Source organism: Pteropus medius, unplaced genomic scaffold, assembly GCF_902729225.1.
Source record: "Pteropus medius unplaced genomic scaffold, Ma_sr-lr_union100, whole genome shotgun sequence".
Lineage (NCBI taxonomy): Eukaryota > Metazoa > Chordata > Mammalia > Chiroptera > Pteropodidae > Pteropus > Pteropus medius.
The window spans coordinates 11,139,473-11,157,676 of record NW_024354500.1 but is presented as its reverse complement, the minus strand read 5'-3'; the positions used below and the strand labels follow the sequence as shown (position 1 = coordinate 11,157,676).

The following is an 18,204-nucleotide window of genomic DNA, read 5'->3' as shown; positions in this document are numbered from 1 at the left end:
TAAATGACTACGTTAGGAAATAACAGAGTTACTGTGATGTATAAAAATATGCATTATTTGATAAATAAAACATCCTGCCTCTCCAAGACTATACTGCACTAATACCTAATCTCTCTGACAACCTTTATTTGTAGGTTGCCATTTGCATTCTGAATATACAGCTTTTCTCTGGTAAACATTTTGTTTACAGAGACAACCAGATGAGGGAGAGTTTGACTCTCCTACCTTATATTCACTTCCTGTATTTTCCGAGTCTCATTCAGGAAAAGCTAGAACTAATGACGAAAAACCTCATGTAAACTGAATCACTCAGAAATGGAATGTATACCTTAAGGTTAATTCTTTTCTATCAATAAAGAAAGTTCATAGGAGAAAAAGAAACAGGGAAAATAGAAAACAAAGAAAGCAAAATAATACACTACAGGTGACCCTTGAAAAATGCATGGGTTAGGGAAACCAATCCCTCTACGCTGTCAAAAATCCATGTATAACTTGACGTTCCGAAAATTTAATAGCCTATTGTTGACCAGAAGTCTTACTGATAACACAGTCAATTAAATATATTTTGTATGTGACATGTATTATATACTGTACATTACAATAAGGTAAGCTAGAAAGGAGAAAATGTTAAGAAAATCATAAGGAAATATACTTACGTTATTTATTGAAAAAAAAAATCCACATATAAGTGGACCCATAAAATCCAAACCTACATTGTTCAAAGGTCAATTGTATATATACAGAATTCTATTATGAAAAGATTATGATTACCTTTTTTCTTAGCTTGATTTGAGGTGGGAATGGACCGCAAGTTTTTGCTTTTCATAATGTCCTTCGAAGTTTTCTTTTCGAGAGTAGAAAATGTCTTAAATGGTGAACTGGGTTTTCCATAGCCTGAGCTCCTAACTGATGCATATAATCCACTCTGGGGTTTTCTTTTAAGTAAAGGAGGTGCACTTCTGGCCTTCTTATATGGTACCTGTTTACCAATTACACCCCCTTCTTCTCCAGAACTAAGCTGAGATCTAAAAGACTGTGTACAACAAGAACAAACTGTTTAGAATTGAAATGAATTTCAACTACAGTTATAAATGGAAATTTAACAGATGGCAAACCATAGTGATTACTAAATAACATAGACTGTAAAAAGCAAACCACTACATTAAAATTCTTTAAGTCTAATTCATTGGAATTTTACTATTTTGAAGAACATCTTCAAAGCCAGGAATAAAACAATAAAATAAGCTTGCCAGAAAGCTGTATGTGTAATTACTAGAATGAACATGAGTATAGCATGGGAAGAACATATTTTGAAATGACATAAAATCTTTTTCCTCCAGATTTCTCAAGATAAAAAATTTTAATATCCTGCCCAACTTCACAAAGAATTTCAGATGTTTTATGGTAAACACACAACTCAAAATTGTAAAATAAAAATATTGGGAACATGAAACTATAAATCAGAATAGATCAAGAACAGAGGGAAATGGAATAGTGAAACATAAGTTTCTCAATAGCTGCTAATAGCATTTATATAAAATGTCAACTTAACCTACTTTTGCAGAACACAGACTACTATTACAATGAAAAAAAAGCACCAGAATGAAGAATAAACTTTACTTCATATGCTACTCAAATTGTGGACTATGTTTATCCCGTAAAATTGTTTTAATGTAAAAGACAGCTTCTAAAAGAAAGTTAATGCTATAGAAGTATTTTTTAATTTGGGAACTGCAGGTCATAGCAATAAATATATCTTCTTCACATATATCCAGGATCTATCTGGAGATTAATATACAATCAATCCTACTATACTAAGCAGTACGTACTAAAAAAAAAAGGATATATTTATTAATTAATAGTACTTATATAACTTTATCAATATGTCAAATCAATCTGGATTATAAACACTTACTTTATTTATTTTGTCATCACGAGGTAATACTGAAGGACCAACAGATAGTTTTTTCCTCAAAATATCAAGGTACATTTTATCTATATGTTCTTCAGTAGTGTTTACTCTTGCACAGCTATTATCTGTATCTTCAATTGTTGTCTTTTGTAAAACTACATTCTCTTCAATTTTGTCAAAAAATTGGTTCACATTTTGTGGCTCTTGAGACATAAGATTTGGCTTCATCTTAAGGGGTAAAGGGCTTGCAATTTCAGTTTCTTCACTAACAGCCAGTTTCTTATAGCTATAAAACAAGTAAAACAAAACAGAACAGAGAATAAACCCTAAATGACTCTATAAATATCAGTTTTATTAACATATATATACACACATATATTTAGTATTTGTAACTATTCAAATAAAGTCATTAATGTTAAATACAATATTTACAATCCTGGTTAAGGGTATACTCACATAGTATCATGTAATTACTTTGAATTTCAGATAATAATTTTAATGCAGTATAAGGGATTGAGTGAATGACTCTAAGACCTACACATCAAAGAAAAGCCAAACCAAACAAGACTAAGATTGCTTCTGTATAAGAAAAAATAAAATATAAATTTCTAAATGAACTTTTTCTAATACATCTTTTAAAGTCAACATGAATTTGAAGCAGAAAATGGTATACATTTTGGAAGAAACTAATGAAGTAATCATAATTTATGCCAATGAGGCAAAGATTACAAATGTTAAAAAGCATAAATTTCATTACGGTACAGGAAAAATTTCAAAGTAAAACAAAAATCATGAGGATTTAGAAATAAAGTTTCTGTGGTTTATAACACTTAAATGCAATATAACATTTCATGCCAGTAGATTTGAAAAATATGGAAAATTTTCCTTAAAGAAAAGTTCTAAATGTGGTTAAACATCAGCATATTATGAGGGCTCCAAGAATATAGATATTGTTATTTTCAAATTATTTAATCATGGTCAATTAAGTCTTTTAATTTTGTAATGATAAAATAAGATTAAAGGAAAATTTAAGAGGCTACTACTTTCATGTAAGGTAGATTGGCTTCTCAGTAACTATTAGAAGCTTTTAAAAATAGATAGAATGACCAGAAAGTATAACAGTTCTTTCATTCCGCACGGTTGCAGAACCTGGCTAGATATTCACCAAAACTGCTTCCTACTTTTTGCTTTGCATGAGCTAAACCACATTTCCTTGCTACCATGCATCAAGATAGGATCATTTACTAGTTCCTGCCTTTAGAATGTGAGTGCTATGGTAACAAGAACTAAAATATGTGTCATTAGCTTAGTGGTGGGGTTTTGGGTCGAAAGGAAACTGATACTAAAGGCTGGAGAAGTGGCAACCCATGTTTTACAGTAGCAAAACATTTGCTAAACTATCACATACAATAGTTTATAAGACAGACAACATACCTACTGAGTCTAGGGTACTAAGAGAAACGGCCAGAGAAAACAGGAAGGTTTTAAGTGCTAGCTACTTCTGGCTACTTGAACAAGATATTATAAGAAAGAGATGAGATCAAGTTAGGGTGAGCCAGTTTGTAAGAAGAAATCAAAGGGAACAGAGAGAGTCTAGAAACTCAGGGCCTCTTCTTTTACTCTCTGTGTCTGGACTCAAACAGTAAGATCTGGCACTGAAAAATGCTATGAGAAAACAAGATTTCATGAAACTTCTCAGTTGAAAAGACTGACTCAGACTCAGTTCCTTGGCAAAGATCATATTAAAGGTGTCATCTTCACACTTAAGATTATTGTTCCCAATAATATCCAGATAGCTTCGATTAATTCAAGAGAAAAACAAACAAACAGAGGGACAAGGAAGCAAAGACACAAAACAGATTTAAAACCTTTGTCTAGTACACGGGACTGACACATGGGACTGACTGGAACCAAAAAGATCAGAATCCTAACATTTCTAAAGGAACTGTAAAGGCAAAGAAACCACGACCTTATTTAAACAACAAAAAAAGCCAGTGACTGGGAGTATTAAAATAAAATGAGTGCCTCCTCCAAGATGGGTATATTTTCCCTTCAAAACCCACTTCAGTTGTGGTCAAGGGTAAAAAAAAAAAAATACAAGGCAAATTCTCTAAGGAGTGGAACTAGGAGCTATATGGAACAACATTTTTATAAAGTAGTTCCTCTTTAAGAGCAATATAATGGCCTATTAAGAAAAATCCCCATTTGCAAAGTGGGGGATCTTTAAAAGGTCCTCCAGTGGATTTCAAGTAGCATTACCGTATTTTCCTTCTATTTTTCCTCTCTGAATGGGAATATCTGTTGCAGTTCTACCATTATACATTAGGTGGGGGTGAGGCAGTATATAAGTTGCCTTTTTAATTCATTGATTAGTAGACAATGAGGAGCCACATTCGAACCCGATGGAGAGCAATGCACTTCACCTGGAAATTCTCATCTTACAGATGGATACAGTCCTGAATGGGACTTTGGGCTCTTTGCTTTAGGGAGGAGGTGAGTGGGTCCGTGTGTAAAGATGAATAAAATGGAAATTTGGCTATTAGAAGGGTATACTCTGATTGAGACTGCCTATATGCCTACCAAACTCATTTTTCTTTTTGGGCACACAAGCAAACTGTATTTCTCAGTTCTCTTGGAATTTTGTTAGCTAGATGTGCTGGCTCTTACCAATAGAATGTGAGCTGAAGTGATGTAATACTTTTGTGTTAAGGCAGTTAAAATATGCTAACTCATCCTTTTTCTTTCCTACTGACTGCTTGAATCAGGGCATTACAACTTTAAAACCATGTGCTCATGACAGAAGCCCAAGTCCCTAAATTAACTATGTAGAGTCCCACCCTAACCCATTGACACACATGAGATTACGATGTGAGCAAGAAATTTTTGATGATGTTAAGCTATGAAAATTTCAATGATTATGTGTTATAGCAGCTAGGATTATTTACCCTACAATTAGTTTACTACAGAATTTTTGGATACGTATACTAAAGTTTATATTACTGACATTTCTATAATTACTATTATGTCTTTAATGTAACACACCTGTTTTCAGCTTTTAAACATAAATGTAATAATCCATGTTTTAGAATTCACATTACTAAAATGGTTCCACCTATATTAACAAAGACACAACATGTAGAAAATCTCTTCAGGAACACTAACATATGCCCAAACAGCAATGGTGGGTGAGCACAATCTGCCCTTTAAAAATAATAACTAGCACTGCAGATCAGTGGAAGAATCTTAGACTTAGCATTCAAGTAGATGGGTTTTAGTGTAAGCTTCACTGCATCATTTTTGCTCAACTAGTACAAATGTAGAAACAAGGCCAAGAAATCGCTGTAAGTGGATTTACATGATGAAGATATAGGACAAGGGGCTCAAAATGTGCCTATTGAAAACATGAATGAGCGAATGAATAGTACATAAATAAATGATAGGCTTTTCACAGAAATATTTCAGGGACATCAAAGATCCGACAAGGTAAGTGGTTAAGTATATGGACTTCCTGTGTTCCCTAGTCATAGTCATATGACCTTGGGCAATTTATTTAACCTCTTTAAGACTCAGTTTTCTTATCTACAAAATGAGGATAATAATGGAATATATTTCATGGAGTTGCTGTAAGACTAAATAAAGTCATGTAAAGAACTTTGCATAGTAGTTGGCCCACAGTAAGCACGTGATAAAAATGCTAGTTGTTATCACCACCATCATAATTTGGTTCTTGTGAAAGCTCCACCACTAAATTGAATTTATTGCAATTTCATCACCTGAATGATGGGGATTAAAGATGTCTGTTTTACTTGTACGAAAATCACATGGGATAATGGATGTGATACTCTAAGTGCTACAAATGTAAAGTTGTCTTAAGACAAAGTTATTGTGATTGCTACTCTGTGTATTGGAGAATGACAGTGAGGTATCCCAGAAGCTTCCACTAAAAAAGTACAGGAGCTGGAGTATTTTCTTGAAGCCTGTTTCTCTTGTGCCCAAAGCACTCACTCTGGGGATAATGGCCAGTCTATGACTAACTGCAAAACTAAGTGGCTTATAAAGAAGCAAATCCATGACTCATATACAGAATAAAATTCATGTTCCTCCTCTTTGTTCGAAGCAACTATCCTTGAGCTATTTAAAGCTGAAGAAATTATAAGTGGTGACAAGCTTTAAGACTACTTAATGTCAGTAACTTTCTTAGTAGCATCTGGTTTTTTTATTTTTTTAGCACTAGAAGAATTCTAATGAATTAATTAAGAAAGAAATAATACAAAAAGAAGAGAGCAGTGACTCACAGGTAGACGCATACAAGTTATAGATTAATCATTCAATAGAAATGATTATGTAGAACAACTGATCCTGTAAGTTTTTAGTGACAAAACAACAAAGAAACAACCTGTATAATCCATTCCAAAACTCATACCTGACAGGCTTTAAGTCCAAACCACCACTGATCCCAAAGGAATCTATTCTGATAGGTTTCATCAACTCCTCTACTGTGGGCAGATCTAAGAGGGGAAAAAAGTTTAAATAGCAATAAAAAATGTTATGTAAATTACTTAATTTAATGTCTAATACCACTAAAATTTCATTTTCTCTGATTGACAGTTAACAAAATGATGTATGCAATAAAGCTAATTTCCCACTGTAGACTTGCTTATACTATGACAACTTCCATATTGATACATATGTTTATTTGATGTACAGATATATATATTTCTCAAATATATGTGTATGGGTACATCTACACACACACACTTATCTGCTAAATATGTATTTAGTTGACCCTAAAATATTGTTCTTTTAAAAAATAACTTTAGTATATGTACATGGAAAAAGATTTAAAAATATGAAAATGGTTATGTAATTTCTTAATTTGGTCAAGGCATATTGGAGGAGAAATTGAAATTTTATTCCATGTTCAGCTCTAACTATATAGTTAAACCAATAATTTCCAGATTTCATTTGAACAAATCCTTTAAATAAATTCAGAGATTGAGAAATAATCACTACAGCAAACTGAATCTAAACTACACTAAAGTGGAAACTGTTCAAAGAGAGTCTCAAATAAGCTTTTACCAGATTCTGTAGTAGAGATGTTTTTGGAAGACTCTTCATTTTCTTGAAGATGACCTTTCACTGAGCTCTTGATATTTTCCATGGCACTCCTCTCAATTCTTTGTTCATCTGCATCTCCCAAAGAATGGGCTATATGACAATAAGCCTGATGGAGAGCTTCAATGTCACTATTGCTTTGTCCGTAAGAAACACCTGTTGAAATAAATGTAATGTCCAGTATAATCACACGAATATATGAGAAATATAAAACACTAACATCATTTCTCTATCTGTTAGGATAGAGGACAATGGCGACATGATAGAGTTAAATAAAAAACTAGGCAATATGTAGGTAAAGCCTACCAGTATAAAATCACAGCAAGCTCAAAAACTCTTTTCAGCAAGTTGAGCTGTGTCCTGACATGTTAATTATAAAATCTGACTCCACTATTGTCCCCCCTTTCTACTACCCTTAATTAACCCCTCCGCATTGGATAAAATTATTCCTAAATTTCTCAAACTGACACAATCATTCCCCTTACCACTACCACTCTCTCGCTTGGGTTCCCTGTACAACCAAGCATTTTGGAGTCTGCATTTCTTCAACTGAAATTTGCTCCTCTAACTTTGAAATTCAATATGTGTTCCAACATCCTGCTAAAGTTGCTACCATGAAAACCAATTTCCTAAAGACCAAATCTAAGCATCTAGTTCTCTTCAACACTATGAGACATTTGACACTATCCTTTTCCTGGGAACTGTTTCTTCTATATCCCTTCTTCTCCTTGTTCTTCCCACTAGTCTAATGACTACTTCTCTATCTCTTGTGGCTTATCTTAGGGCTCCATCTTTAGTTGTCTTTTTTAAGCCTCTCATTTATTCATTTATTTATTTTTTTTTGGCCTAATTTCATCAAGACCATTAGCTTCAACTATTATCCATATGATCAAGACTCTCAACTGTCTTTTGTCCTTAATTTTTTTCTGAATAAAGACATTTAGGTTTTTCTATAAGTAAATCACATCTAATATACTCCCAATTGAATTTATTACATTCCCCAACAAAACTTGTTTTACAACCAGTATTTCCTATTTTAGCTAATGGCATCACTTTATTCATCTAGTCATCCAAAACAGAAGATTTGATGCCACTGTTCACTCTTCCTTCCCTATTAACTCCCTCCTCCCACCAAATGATAAATTGTGAAAAAAAAGAATTAGAAGAATCTAATGACAATAGTGATCTAAGATTTTTGAGTATTTTCTTATTCATTTTGTAACTTTCATTATTAACAGTAGAATTTTCAAAATTAGAGAAAAGAATGAGTCATAGGAAAGTGGAAAAAGAGAAGAGAAATAGGGTGACTAGTTTCCTTTTCTCTTGATACCCATGATTAGTTAATGCTTAAAAATAAAACAGGATATACAACCCCATCTTCCTCTATATAAACTGTAAGTTGTATACTATATAACTCTAAGGGGCTATTTTTTAACTCTGAATGCAAGAGGCAACAAAATGACACATATAGAATTGTATAAGAATGTCTTACAATGGGATATCTTCCTATCTAATGCTTCAGGTCACCACTACTATTTGGAGCATGTTCAATAAATAAAGGAGCTTGATTAAATTAAAAATAAAAAGTGGGGGATACTGTTAGAGCAATCATTAACAGTTAAGTGGCAGGGACTTTCCAAAATCACTTGAGAAAAAATATCTTGCCTGTAATGGTAAGCCTGACTCTTGCCCTAAACCATCAGTCAGAATTCAGAATAGCATGACTGAGGGAGAGAATTAATCTTTATAAACAAAGGAAAAAGGCACAGGTGTTTCTTCCCTTCTCTACAGAAATATCAGAATATTTAGGTATCTGCTGAGTATGTACAAAAGAAATAACCCCAAGGTTAAGTAGCAGAGCAGTACTGAATGCTCATGCTTAATTTATCAGGTGTTGAGTATCAGAAACAAGAGGTTCCAGGCTTTAAAGCAACAGCAGAGCAAACATGCAGAAAAACAAACAGCCTAAAAGCTAGAGATGAGAAATGGAGGATAGAAGGTATTACGGGCTGCTCAGAAAACAAAGCAGAGGAAAGATACTTTTCTCCTAACTTGAGTCATTAACCCAAGTGATTTTAAAATAACTCCAGAGTCATATAAGTTAACTTTTTTTCATGCATTTTACGAAGAGAAAAGTAAAGGCCTGACTTCTCTGCCTTTTACATTAAAAAGAGGGTATTCTATGTAGTTACTTTATATATTAACACAAGTCAAAAGCTCCCTATATTTTCCCACTGAAGAAAGATGAGACATGTCAAATCTTACTTTGCAGAAGCAAGGGTCTGGCTGTGGAGCAATACTGTCACCTTGTGCCTGCTCCAGTCATGTAGCCACAGCACAAAGTGGTACTTGCTCATGAGACATATGAAAATAAGTGAAAGGCTACATCAGACCTGGTGTTAGGAAAACTTCATTTTTGTAGTTACTAAACTTTTTAATATAAAAGCACAGATTTCATAAATAATATTTTTAAAAGATGATCTTTCACAATGTAGCAGCTAAACTAAGCCTTCTTAATCCGAATAGAAACATGGTAAAAAAAAAAAAAAAAAAAGTTAAAGAAACAAAAAAAACTCCACTGATCTTTTCAGTTCTTAAACCAAGTTCGGATGCTGATTTGAAGATTTCAAGTGGATTTCTGAAGTATTAGGTAATGCAATACCCTACAGCTGATCAGATTTACACTGTATGTTTTCAGGTTCTTTATTATAACTTGTATGATTAACAAATGATTGATATGAATTCTAATAATAACTACAGAGTTGCTACTGCTTATTAAATCTTAACAATGTACTAGGCATTTGCAGCTGACCATCCAAAATCTTCATTTTAAAGAAGGGAAAACGGGCTTAGAAGCATTAATTGTCTAGTGTTACCCAGCTGATAACTGGCAAGGCTGGGGATATGAAACAAAGTCTGCATGACAATAAGTTCATTCTCTACTATCTTCCAGAACATTTAAGAAATAACACCAAAAAACTACAGCTTTATATAGTTGCTTAGATTACCTTAAAAGAAGTTTTACTTTTAGAAATACAGTTTTTATTTTTGAGTTTTTCTTATAACCTACAATAGTGGTTTTTATACTGTATTTTACAAAATCATCATGTTTCAGAGAACATTATGGATTCCACAGATGCTTGTTTGAAATTTCATTTTAAATAGTGCTTTAAACCATAAAACTGTAATAGAAGTTAATCTACACACTCAAGTGTGCCATTCATGTAATGTGAAGACCATCAGAGTGATATCTTTGTCTCTTGCTGTTTTCATACATATCTTAAAGTTTCTCTGGTCATATTGTACATATATTAACTTTCTATACTGAATCACTGCAGCTCCACACTGGTCTTTTATAAGAATTCATGTCTGCTTACTGAAAACTGTGAAAATGGACTATCACAGCACATAAGTGACACGTACTTAAATAAACAGCAGTAAGCCTGAGGAACACGCGCTCAGCACATGGTTTCATCATGGCGGAATACTTGGGTAATAATAAATGAGTAACAAGTCTTGATGGAAAAATTCTGTTGTACTTTTTTGACTTTTCTGTTTATATTTTAAAAAGAAAATGGGTTAAACAAATCAAGATAGTGTTGACTCTTAGAATGGCAGTGACTATAAAAAGGAGATCTGAGTGGACTTTTTGTAGTTTGGGGCATGTTTTTTTAATCTGATTCCTGGTTACATAGATGTGTTCAGTATTTGAAAATTCATCAAGTTGCACTATTATGATACATGAATAGATTTTCTATAGGTTATCATATTTCAATAAAAAAGTAAAAAAAACAAAAATAAAATTCAATCAATTGCTTGGATTTGGTTAGTAACTGATCAATTCTATGGCTTTTTTCCCCCCTAGTGTTTGGATTGGTTTAGTTGACCAAACAGGTTAACAGAGACTGGCAAAGGAAACTGATTAAAAAGTTCCCATTTGCAACTATTTATGTGGTAAATTAAGAATACTTTCATATTATACAACAAAATATACAAACATATTGGAAGTCTGATGGTGACAGAATATAACAAACATCTATAACTTCTGATTTCAAAAGATTTATTGCTCTAACTTTATAAGTAAATGTTATAAATGTAAACATTTATATTTATGCCAATAAAATACCATTTTCATCTAGAGAGTACTACATAAGTTTTTATTGGAAATAAGGATTACACTACTTTAAAAATGTTTGAAAAGGCATTGTCCTAAAGACCTTTACAACTTTTAATAAAGTCGAGATGGCCTACGCATTTCAAAATTTTGGGATGTGATTCAGGTTTTTATTGCATGAAGGGAACTATGGAAAAGCACAAGACCAAAGTTTCATCTTTCCTACATCTGGCAAATTTAACTGAATACTCGGGAGGGGTACAAAAATTAGTTAATATTCACCTACAGTGCTGTACTTTTTATCAATAGTATTCATTCATTTATTAATAAGTATTTATTTAAAAACACACTTTACTTGGTTAACAAGCATTGTCACCATCAGCAAGTTCAGGTTAAGTTGTTAAATACGGTAGAAATGTGAGATTTAAGATTTTATTGCCAACATAGTTATTATACATATTATTATATATCATCTATAAATGAAGTCAGTCATAAAATATTACATATTCAGAAAACAGTGAGTTTTTCAAACATTTTTACCTGTTGTCATTTCATTATCAGTCATTTCCGGCAGGGCCTTTGACTTAGTTGTTGCTCTATCCTGTTCATCAAAGTTGACTTCTGCCACAGAGTCTAATGAATCAAGCAGCACCACTGGAACAATATAAAGAAAAAAAATATTAGAAATGTAGAGAAATTTCCTTTAAGAAAACATTTTAATCATATTCAATCTGCATAAAAATAAAGATAAATGTTTACATATAAAGAGTATATAATCTAAGTAGCATGATTTTCTTCTTAGGTACAAGAGAATAGGAGTGCATCAGCATACATACCTATGCTTATATACAGGTCTAATATACATTTATATGTGAAAGGCAAAGGGTCTGAGAAAAATAACAAAAGAAATATTCATTTTCCAACTTTACTGAGGCATAGCTGACAATTAAGAATTATATATATTTATTTAAAGTATACAACTTGATAATTTGATATATATTATAAAATATTCATCATAATCCAACAAATTAATATTCATCACTTTGTAGCTACCTTTTCTGTGTGTGGTGAGAACACTTAAGATCTCCCCTCTTAGCAACTCTGAAGTACACATTATTAACTACAGTTATACTGTTGCACACTAGGTCTGCAGAACTTATTTATCCTGCATTAACTAAAATTTTGTACCCTTAGCCAGCATCGTCCCCTATCCTACTCCCCTGCCTCTGGTAATGATCACTCTTCTGTTTGAGTTTGACATTTTTAGATTCCACATATAAGCGAGATCATGCAGTATTTGTCTTTCTGTATCTGCCTTACTTCACTTAGCATAACATCCTCCATGTCCATCCATGTTGTTGCAAATGGCAGGATTTTTTTTTTAAAAAAGCCTGAATAATATATATACAAATATGTATATATATGTATACATATACATATCTATAGATATCTCTTTGAAATAGATATCAAAAATTGCTGGATAATAAGGTGTTCTATTTTTAATTTTTTTCAGTAACCTCCATACTGTTTTCTACAGTGGCTGTTACCAGTTTATATTCCCACCAACAGTGCACAAGTTTCCTTTTTTTCATCCTTGCCAGCATTTATCTTTTGTCTTTTTAATAGTCATCCTAACAGGTGTGAGGTGATATCTCATTGTGGTTTTAAACTGTAGTTCTCTGATGATTACTGAAGCTGAGCATTTTTTCATATCCCTCTTGGCCACTTACTTATCTTCTTTAGAAAAATGTCTATTCAGGTCCTTTCCACTTTAAGTGAGTTATTTGGATTTTTTGCTATTGAGTTGTATGAGTTCTTTTTTTATTTTAGATACTAACCCCTTATCAGATATATGGTTTGCAAATATTTTCTCCCATTCCATAGGTTGCCCTTTTGTTTTGCTGGTGGTTTCCTTTGTCGTGCAGAAGTTTTTAGTTTTTTGGTATCAAATCCAAAAAATCATTGCCAAATCCAACATCAAGGAGATGACCCTCTTTATTTTCTCCTAGCAGTTTTACAATTTCAGGTCTTATGCTTAAGTCTTTAATCCATGTTAAACACCATTTATTGAAGAGACTATCGTTTCTTGTGTATTCTTGGTGACTTTGTCAAAAATCAACCAAGTTTGCATATACTTCTGAGCTATCTATTCTGTTTCATTGAACTACATGTCTGTTTTTAACACTAATACCATACTGTTTCAATTACTAGTTTTGTAAAACAGTTTGAAATTAGGAAGTGTGATGCCTCCAGCATTGTTCTTTTTTCACTAGATTGCACTGGCTCTTTGGGATCTTTTGTGTTTTCACATGAATTTTAGGATTTTTTTTTTTCTGTGAAAAATTCCATTGGAATTTTGATAGGGATTACACTGGATCTATAGTTCACTTTGGGTAGTATGGTCATTAAAATAATATTAACTCTTCTAATCCATGAACGTGTAATAATCTTTCCATTTATTTGTGTCTGCTTCAATTTCTTTCATCGATGTTCTATAGTTTTCAGTGTACATATCTTTTACTTCTTTTGTTAAATTTCTAAGTATTTTATTCTTTCGGATTTTTAAAAAAATTTATTTATTTTCAAGTATACAGTACAATGGTTAGACATCTATATAGTTCATAAAATGATCCCCCAATTGCTCCCTCCCTCCCCTGAACCTTCACCTAGCCATCATATTAATCCTAACTGCATTCCCTATGCTGTGCTCCCCATCCCCGTGACCAACTATCAACTACCACTTTGTACTTCTTTAACCCTTCACCCCATTCTCCCAGTCCCCACCCTCATCCCCTCTGTTCATCACCAAATTGTCCACTATTATTTGTAGTCTGTTTTAGATTAGTTTGTTCTTTAGATTCCACATATTAAGTGAAATCATATGGTATTTATCTTTCTCTGACTTATTTCACTTAGCATAATAACCTCTACGTCCATCCATGTCGTTGAAAGTGGTAGGATTTCATTTTTTAATGGATGAGTAACATTCCATTGTATATATGAACCATAATTTCTTTATTCAATCGTCTGTTGATGGGCATTTAGGTTGCTTCTATATCTTGGCTATTGCAAATTGTGCTGCCATGAATATTGGGGTGCACAGATCTTTACGAATTATTGTTTCAGTTTTCTTTGAATAAATACCCAGAAGTGCAATTGCTGGGTCAAAAGGTATATCCATTTTTAGTTTTCCGAGAAACCCCCATACTGTTTTCCATAGCGTCTGTACCAATTTGCAATCCTACCAACAATGTATGAGGGTTCCTTTTTCTCTGCATCCTCGCTAACATGTTATTTTTTGATTTATTGATGATAGTCATTCTAACAGCTGTGAGGTTATATCTCATTGTGGTTTTAATTTGCATTTATCTGATGCTTAGCCTTCTTGAGCATCTTTACATATGCTTATTAACCGTCTGTATTTCCTCTTTGGAGAAATATCTGCTTAGGTCGTCTGCCCATTTTTCAATTGGATTGCTTGTTTTTTGGTTGTTGAGTTGTATAAGTTCTTTATACATTTTGGATATTAACTCTTTATCAGATGTATCATTAGCAAATATCTTCTCCCAAACAGTCGATTGTCTTTTGTTTTGTTGATGGTTCTCTTTGCTGTACGAAAACTTTTTAGTTTGACATAGTCCCATTTGTTTGTTTTCGTTTTCCTTGCCCAAGGAGATATATCTGAAAAGAAATTCCTGTTAGTAATATCAGAGTTTACTGCCTATGTTTTCTTCTAGAAGTTTTATGATTTCAGGCCTTACATTTAAGTCTTTAATACATTTTGAGTCTATTCATGTATACAGTGAAAGAAGATGGTCCAGCTTTTTTTGCATGTATCTGTCCAATTTTCCCAACACCATTTATTGAAGAGATTGTCTTTACCCCATGGTATATTCTTACCTTTTTTGTCATATATTGAGTGTATAGGTATGGATTTATTTCTGGGCTCTCTATTCTGTTCCATTGATCAATATATCTGTTTTTATGCCAGTACCACTGTTTTGATTACTGTAGCCTTGTAGTATAGTTTGATATCAGGTAGTGTGATACTTCCAACTTTGTTCTTCTTTCTCAAGATAGCCTTGGCTATTCGGGGTATTTTTATGGCCCCATATAAATTTTAGGATTATTTGTTCTATCTCTCTGAAAAATGCCATTGGTATTTTGATAGGGAGTGCACTGAATCTATAGATTGCTTTGGGTAATATGGCCATTTTAACGATGTTGATTCTTCCTATCCATGAACATAGTATATGCTTCCATTTATTTGTACCTTCTTCAATTTCTTTTTTCAATGACTTATAATTTTCTGAGAACAGGTCTTCTACCTTCTTGGTTAATTTGATTCCCAGGAAGTTTATAGTTTCAACACAACTGTAAATGGGACTATTTTCTTAATTTCTCTTTCTGAAAGTTCATCATTGGTGTATAAAAATGCCACTGACTTCTGAGTATTTATTTTGTAACCTGTTACTTGACTGAATTCATTCATCAGTTCTAACCGTTTTTTGGTGGAATCTTTAGGGTTCTCTCTATATAGTACCATGTCATTGGCAAATAACGAGAGTTTTACTTCTTCCTTTCCAATTTGGATGCCTTTTATTTCTTTCTTGTCTTATTGCTGTGGCTAAGATTTCCGATACAATGTTGAAGAGTAGTGGTGAAAGTGGGCATCCTTGTCTTGTTCCTGATCTAAGGAAAATGCTTTTAGCCTTTCCCCATTGAGTATGATGTTAGCTGTAGGTCTGTCATATATGGCCTTTATTATGTTATGTTCCCTCTATTCCCACTTTGCTGAGAGTTTTTATCATAAATGCATGCTAGATTTTGTTGAACGCTTTTTCTGCATCTATTAATATGTTCATATGGTTTTTATCTTTTGATTTGTTATTTTGGATTTTATCTTAAATGGGATTGTTTTCTTTTTATGAGATAGGTTTGGTTTTGGCATCAGGGTGACCCTGGCCTCATAGAATGAGTTTGGAAGTATTCTTCCTTGTTCTATATTTTGATAGAGTTTAAAAAAGAGTTTAAGAAAAATTTTTCTTTGAATGTTTGTTAGAATTTACCCATGAAGCCATCCACTCCTAGGCTTTTAAAAAACAAATGTTCTTAAATAAAACAAAGATGGGCATAAGGGACATGTTATTAAGACAAACTGTGAACTTTAATTCATCAGAGGTATTAAAAAACAAAGACAATGATTTATTCAGAATTATTTAGATGCAATTCTGAACCATTTTGCTAACTAAAATATATGAATATACACAATATTTACCATTAGCCAGCATGCCGGTTTTCTCTTCTTCCTAAATTAAAAGAAAATGATCATCTGAAATCAAAGTTATGTAAATTAACTACAATGGAAATAGTAACAAAATTTGAAATCCAGGAAACTTTACTCCATTATGAAAGATCAGGAAATGTTCTTTCTAGGTTTATCATCCTCATTCACTGATAATTCTACAAGACTAGAGATTGTAGCAGTGAGAGAACTTCTAAAGGTCTCTTCAGAACCTTGGCAATTATCAGGAATTAATTTAAGCCTTTATAAGCCTTGTTAAAGTATCTAGATGCCACCCAATCATCTACTTTACTCAAAAATTCATTGTTTTTGAACTCCAGGATAACATGTATACTTCACATACAAGTCCTGCTATTATAACATCACCAGTCATTTTTCCCTTATTGTTAAAAATTAATGAGCAAATATAACTTGCACTCATTGTTTCATCTATATTTTGAGAGACAAAAGTTTCAAAAAGGTAAATTTTAACAAAATTAAAATCCATCAATATTTTAGGTTCCTTTAGAATAAATTTTCTAATTAGTGTTACCTATATTCTCCACTTGGATAGGCAGTATGTAGGATTATCCTGTTATAATAGAACTTTATTCCTTCCCATTTTGATCCTCATCCAGATCACTCTCTCCGAGGCTTCCACATTTTTATGCAAGCTATTTTTTTCTTTATAAACTGCATGTTTTCCTTTATATTGTGCCTTCTTCTGATCTACTTACTTTTCATAAAATATTGTAATTTTTCATAAAATACTGTAAGATTAAATTTCTAAGGATATTTATCTCATTAATCTTTGTATAATTCTAACGTCATCTTGTTTTTCTACCCAAACTATGGGAAACGAATACTCAAAGACAAAGTACTAGATAAGAATAATTTTCTTAAGAGTATTTATTAATACCCAAGAGTGTTCTTTACTTCTTTTTAGAGTTTATAGTTTCACACATACTCAAAATATTTAGTCCTAAAAGAGACAGTGTCCAGATCAAGACCCATATAACAGTAATGTTCTACTGGTTGCTATTAGATAGCTCACGGATAAGTTCCATCAGGCAAGCAATAGGTTATAGCACCCTTACCTAGTTTTGGTTAAAATGGAGAAATGAGATCATTAGCGTATAGCAATGATAAATGTGAAGAGAATAATTCATGATCACAGCTAGCTAGGTAAATCTCAGACAGTAATGTTACTACTAGCATACATATCATGGAGGGGTATTTATTGTATTCACAAGGACAAGACCTACCAGGTAAAGTATAATTTAATATACCTGCTTAAAATTAGATTTGACATTTTAATTTTCAACTTCTAAAGCTTAATTTAAATTACTTGTCAAAATAAATCCTTTAGAAAATCATTAATTGCCATGATATTTCATTAAGACATATACTAAACTGACATCCTGAGTTAGGAAAATGTCTGAGTGTTAAGAGACGTAAAACTGTACAATAATGAGCAAGACTATAAAGAACTCCACATTTCAAGTTCTTCAAATAGCAACAGCTAAGGTGATGAAAAATTTCAAAATGTCAAATACATCACTGATTATACCTGTTTGGGTACATTTATTTTTCCTGCTTTGGGATTTTCTTTAGAATTAGTCTCTTTATCTTTAGAGGTCATAGGTGCATCAGTATCTTCATCATCTTCAAAATCATCACTGTAATTTTCTGAAAATAATTTTTAAAAATATAATGATCATATTGTCAAAAAAGTCAAATTCCAGGAAAAGATTAATTTCCAAAGACAGAATTCTACAG

At 32.5% G+C, this 18,204-nt stretch overlaps 1 protein-coding gene across 3 annotated transcripts in view; it reads right to left on the bottom strand.

Moving 5' to 3' along the window:
* CEP162 (centrosomal protein 162) overlaps positions 1 to 18,204 on the bottom strand; it is an 87,701-nt gene that overhangs the window by 57,062 nt on the left and 12,435 nt on the right. For all 3 annotated transcript variants that reach the window (XM_039853305.1, XM_039853306.1, XM_039853307.1), the window contains 7 exons: positions 17,996 to 18,114; positions 16,420 to 16,450; positions 11,682 to 11,795; positions 6,992 to 7,183; positions 6,336 to 6,420; positions 1,916 to 2,198; positions 772 to 1,033 (listed from right to left, as the gene is read on the bottom strand). In XM_039853305.1, the coding sequence (XP_039709239.1) occupies positions 772 to 1,033; positions 1,916 to 2,198; positions 6,336 to 6,420; positions 6,992 to 7,183; positions 11,682 to 11,795; positions 16,420 to 16,450; positions 17,996 to 18,114 (1,086 nt within the window). The remainder of the gene's footprint in view (positions 1 to 771; positions 1,034 to 1,915; positions 2,199 to 6,335; positions 6,421 to 6,991; positions 7,184 to 11,681; positions 11,796 to 16,419; positions 16,451 to 17,995; positions 18,115 to 18,204) is intronic.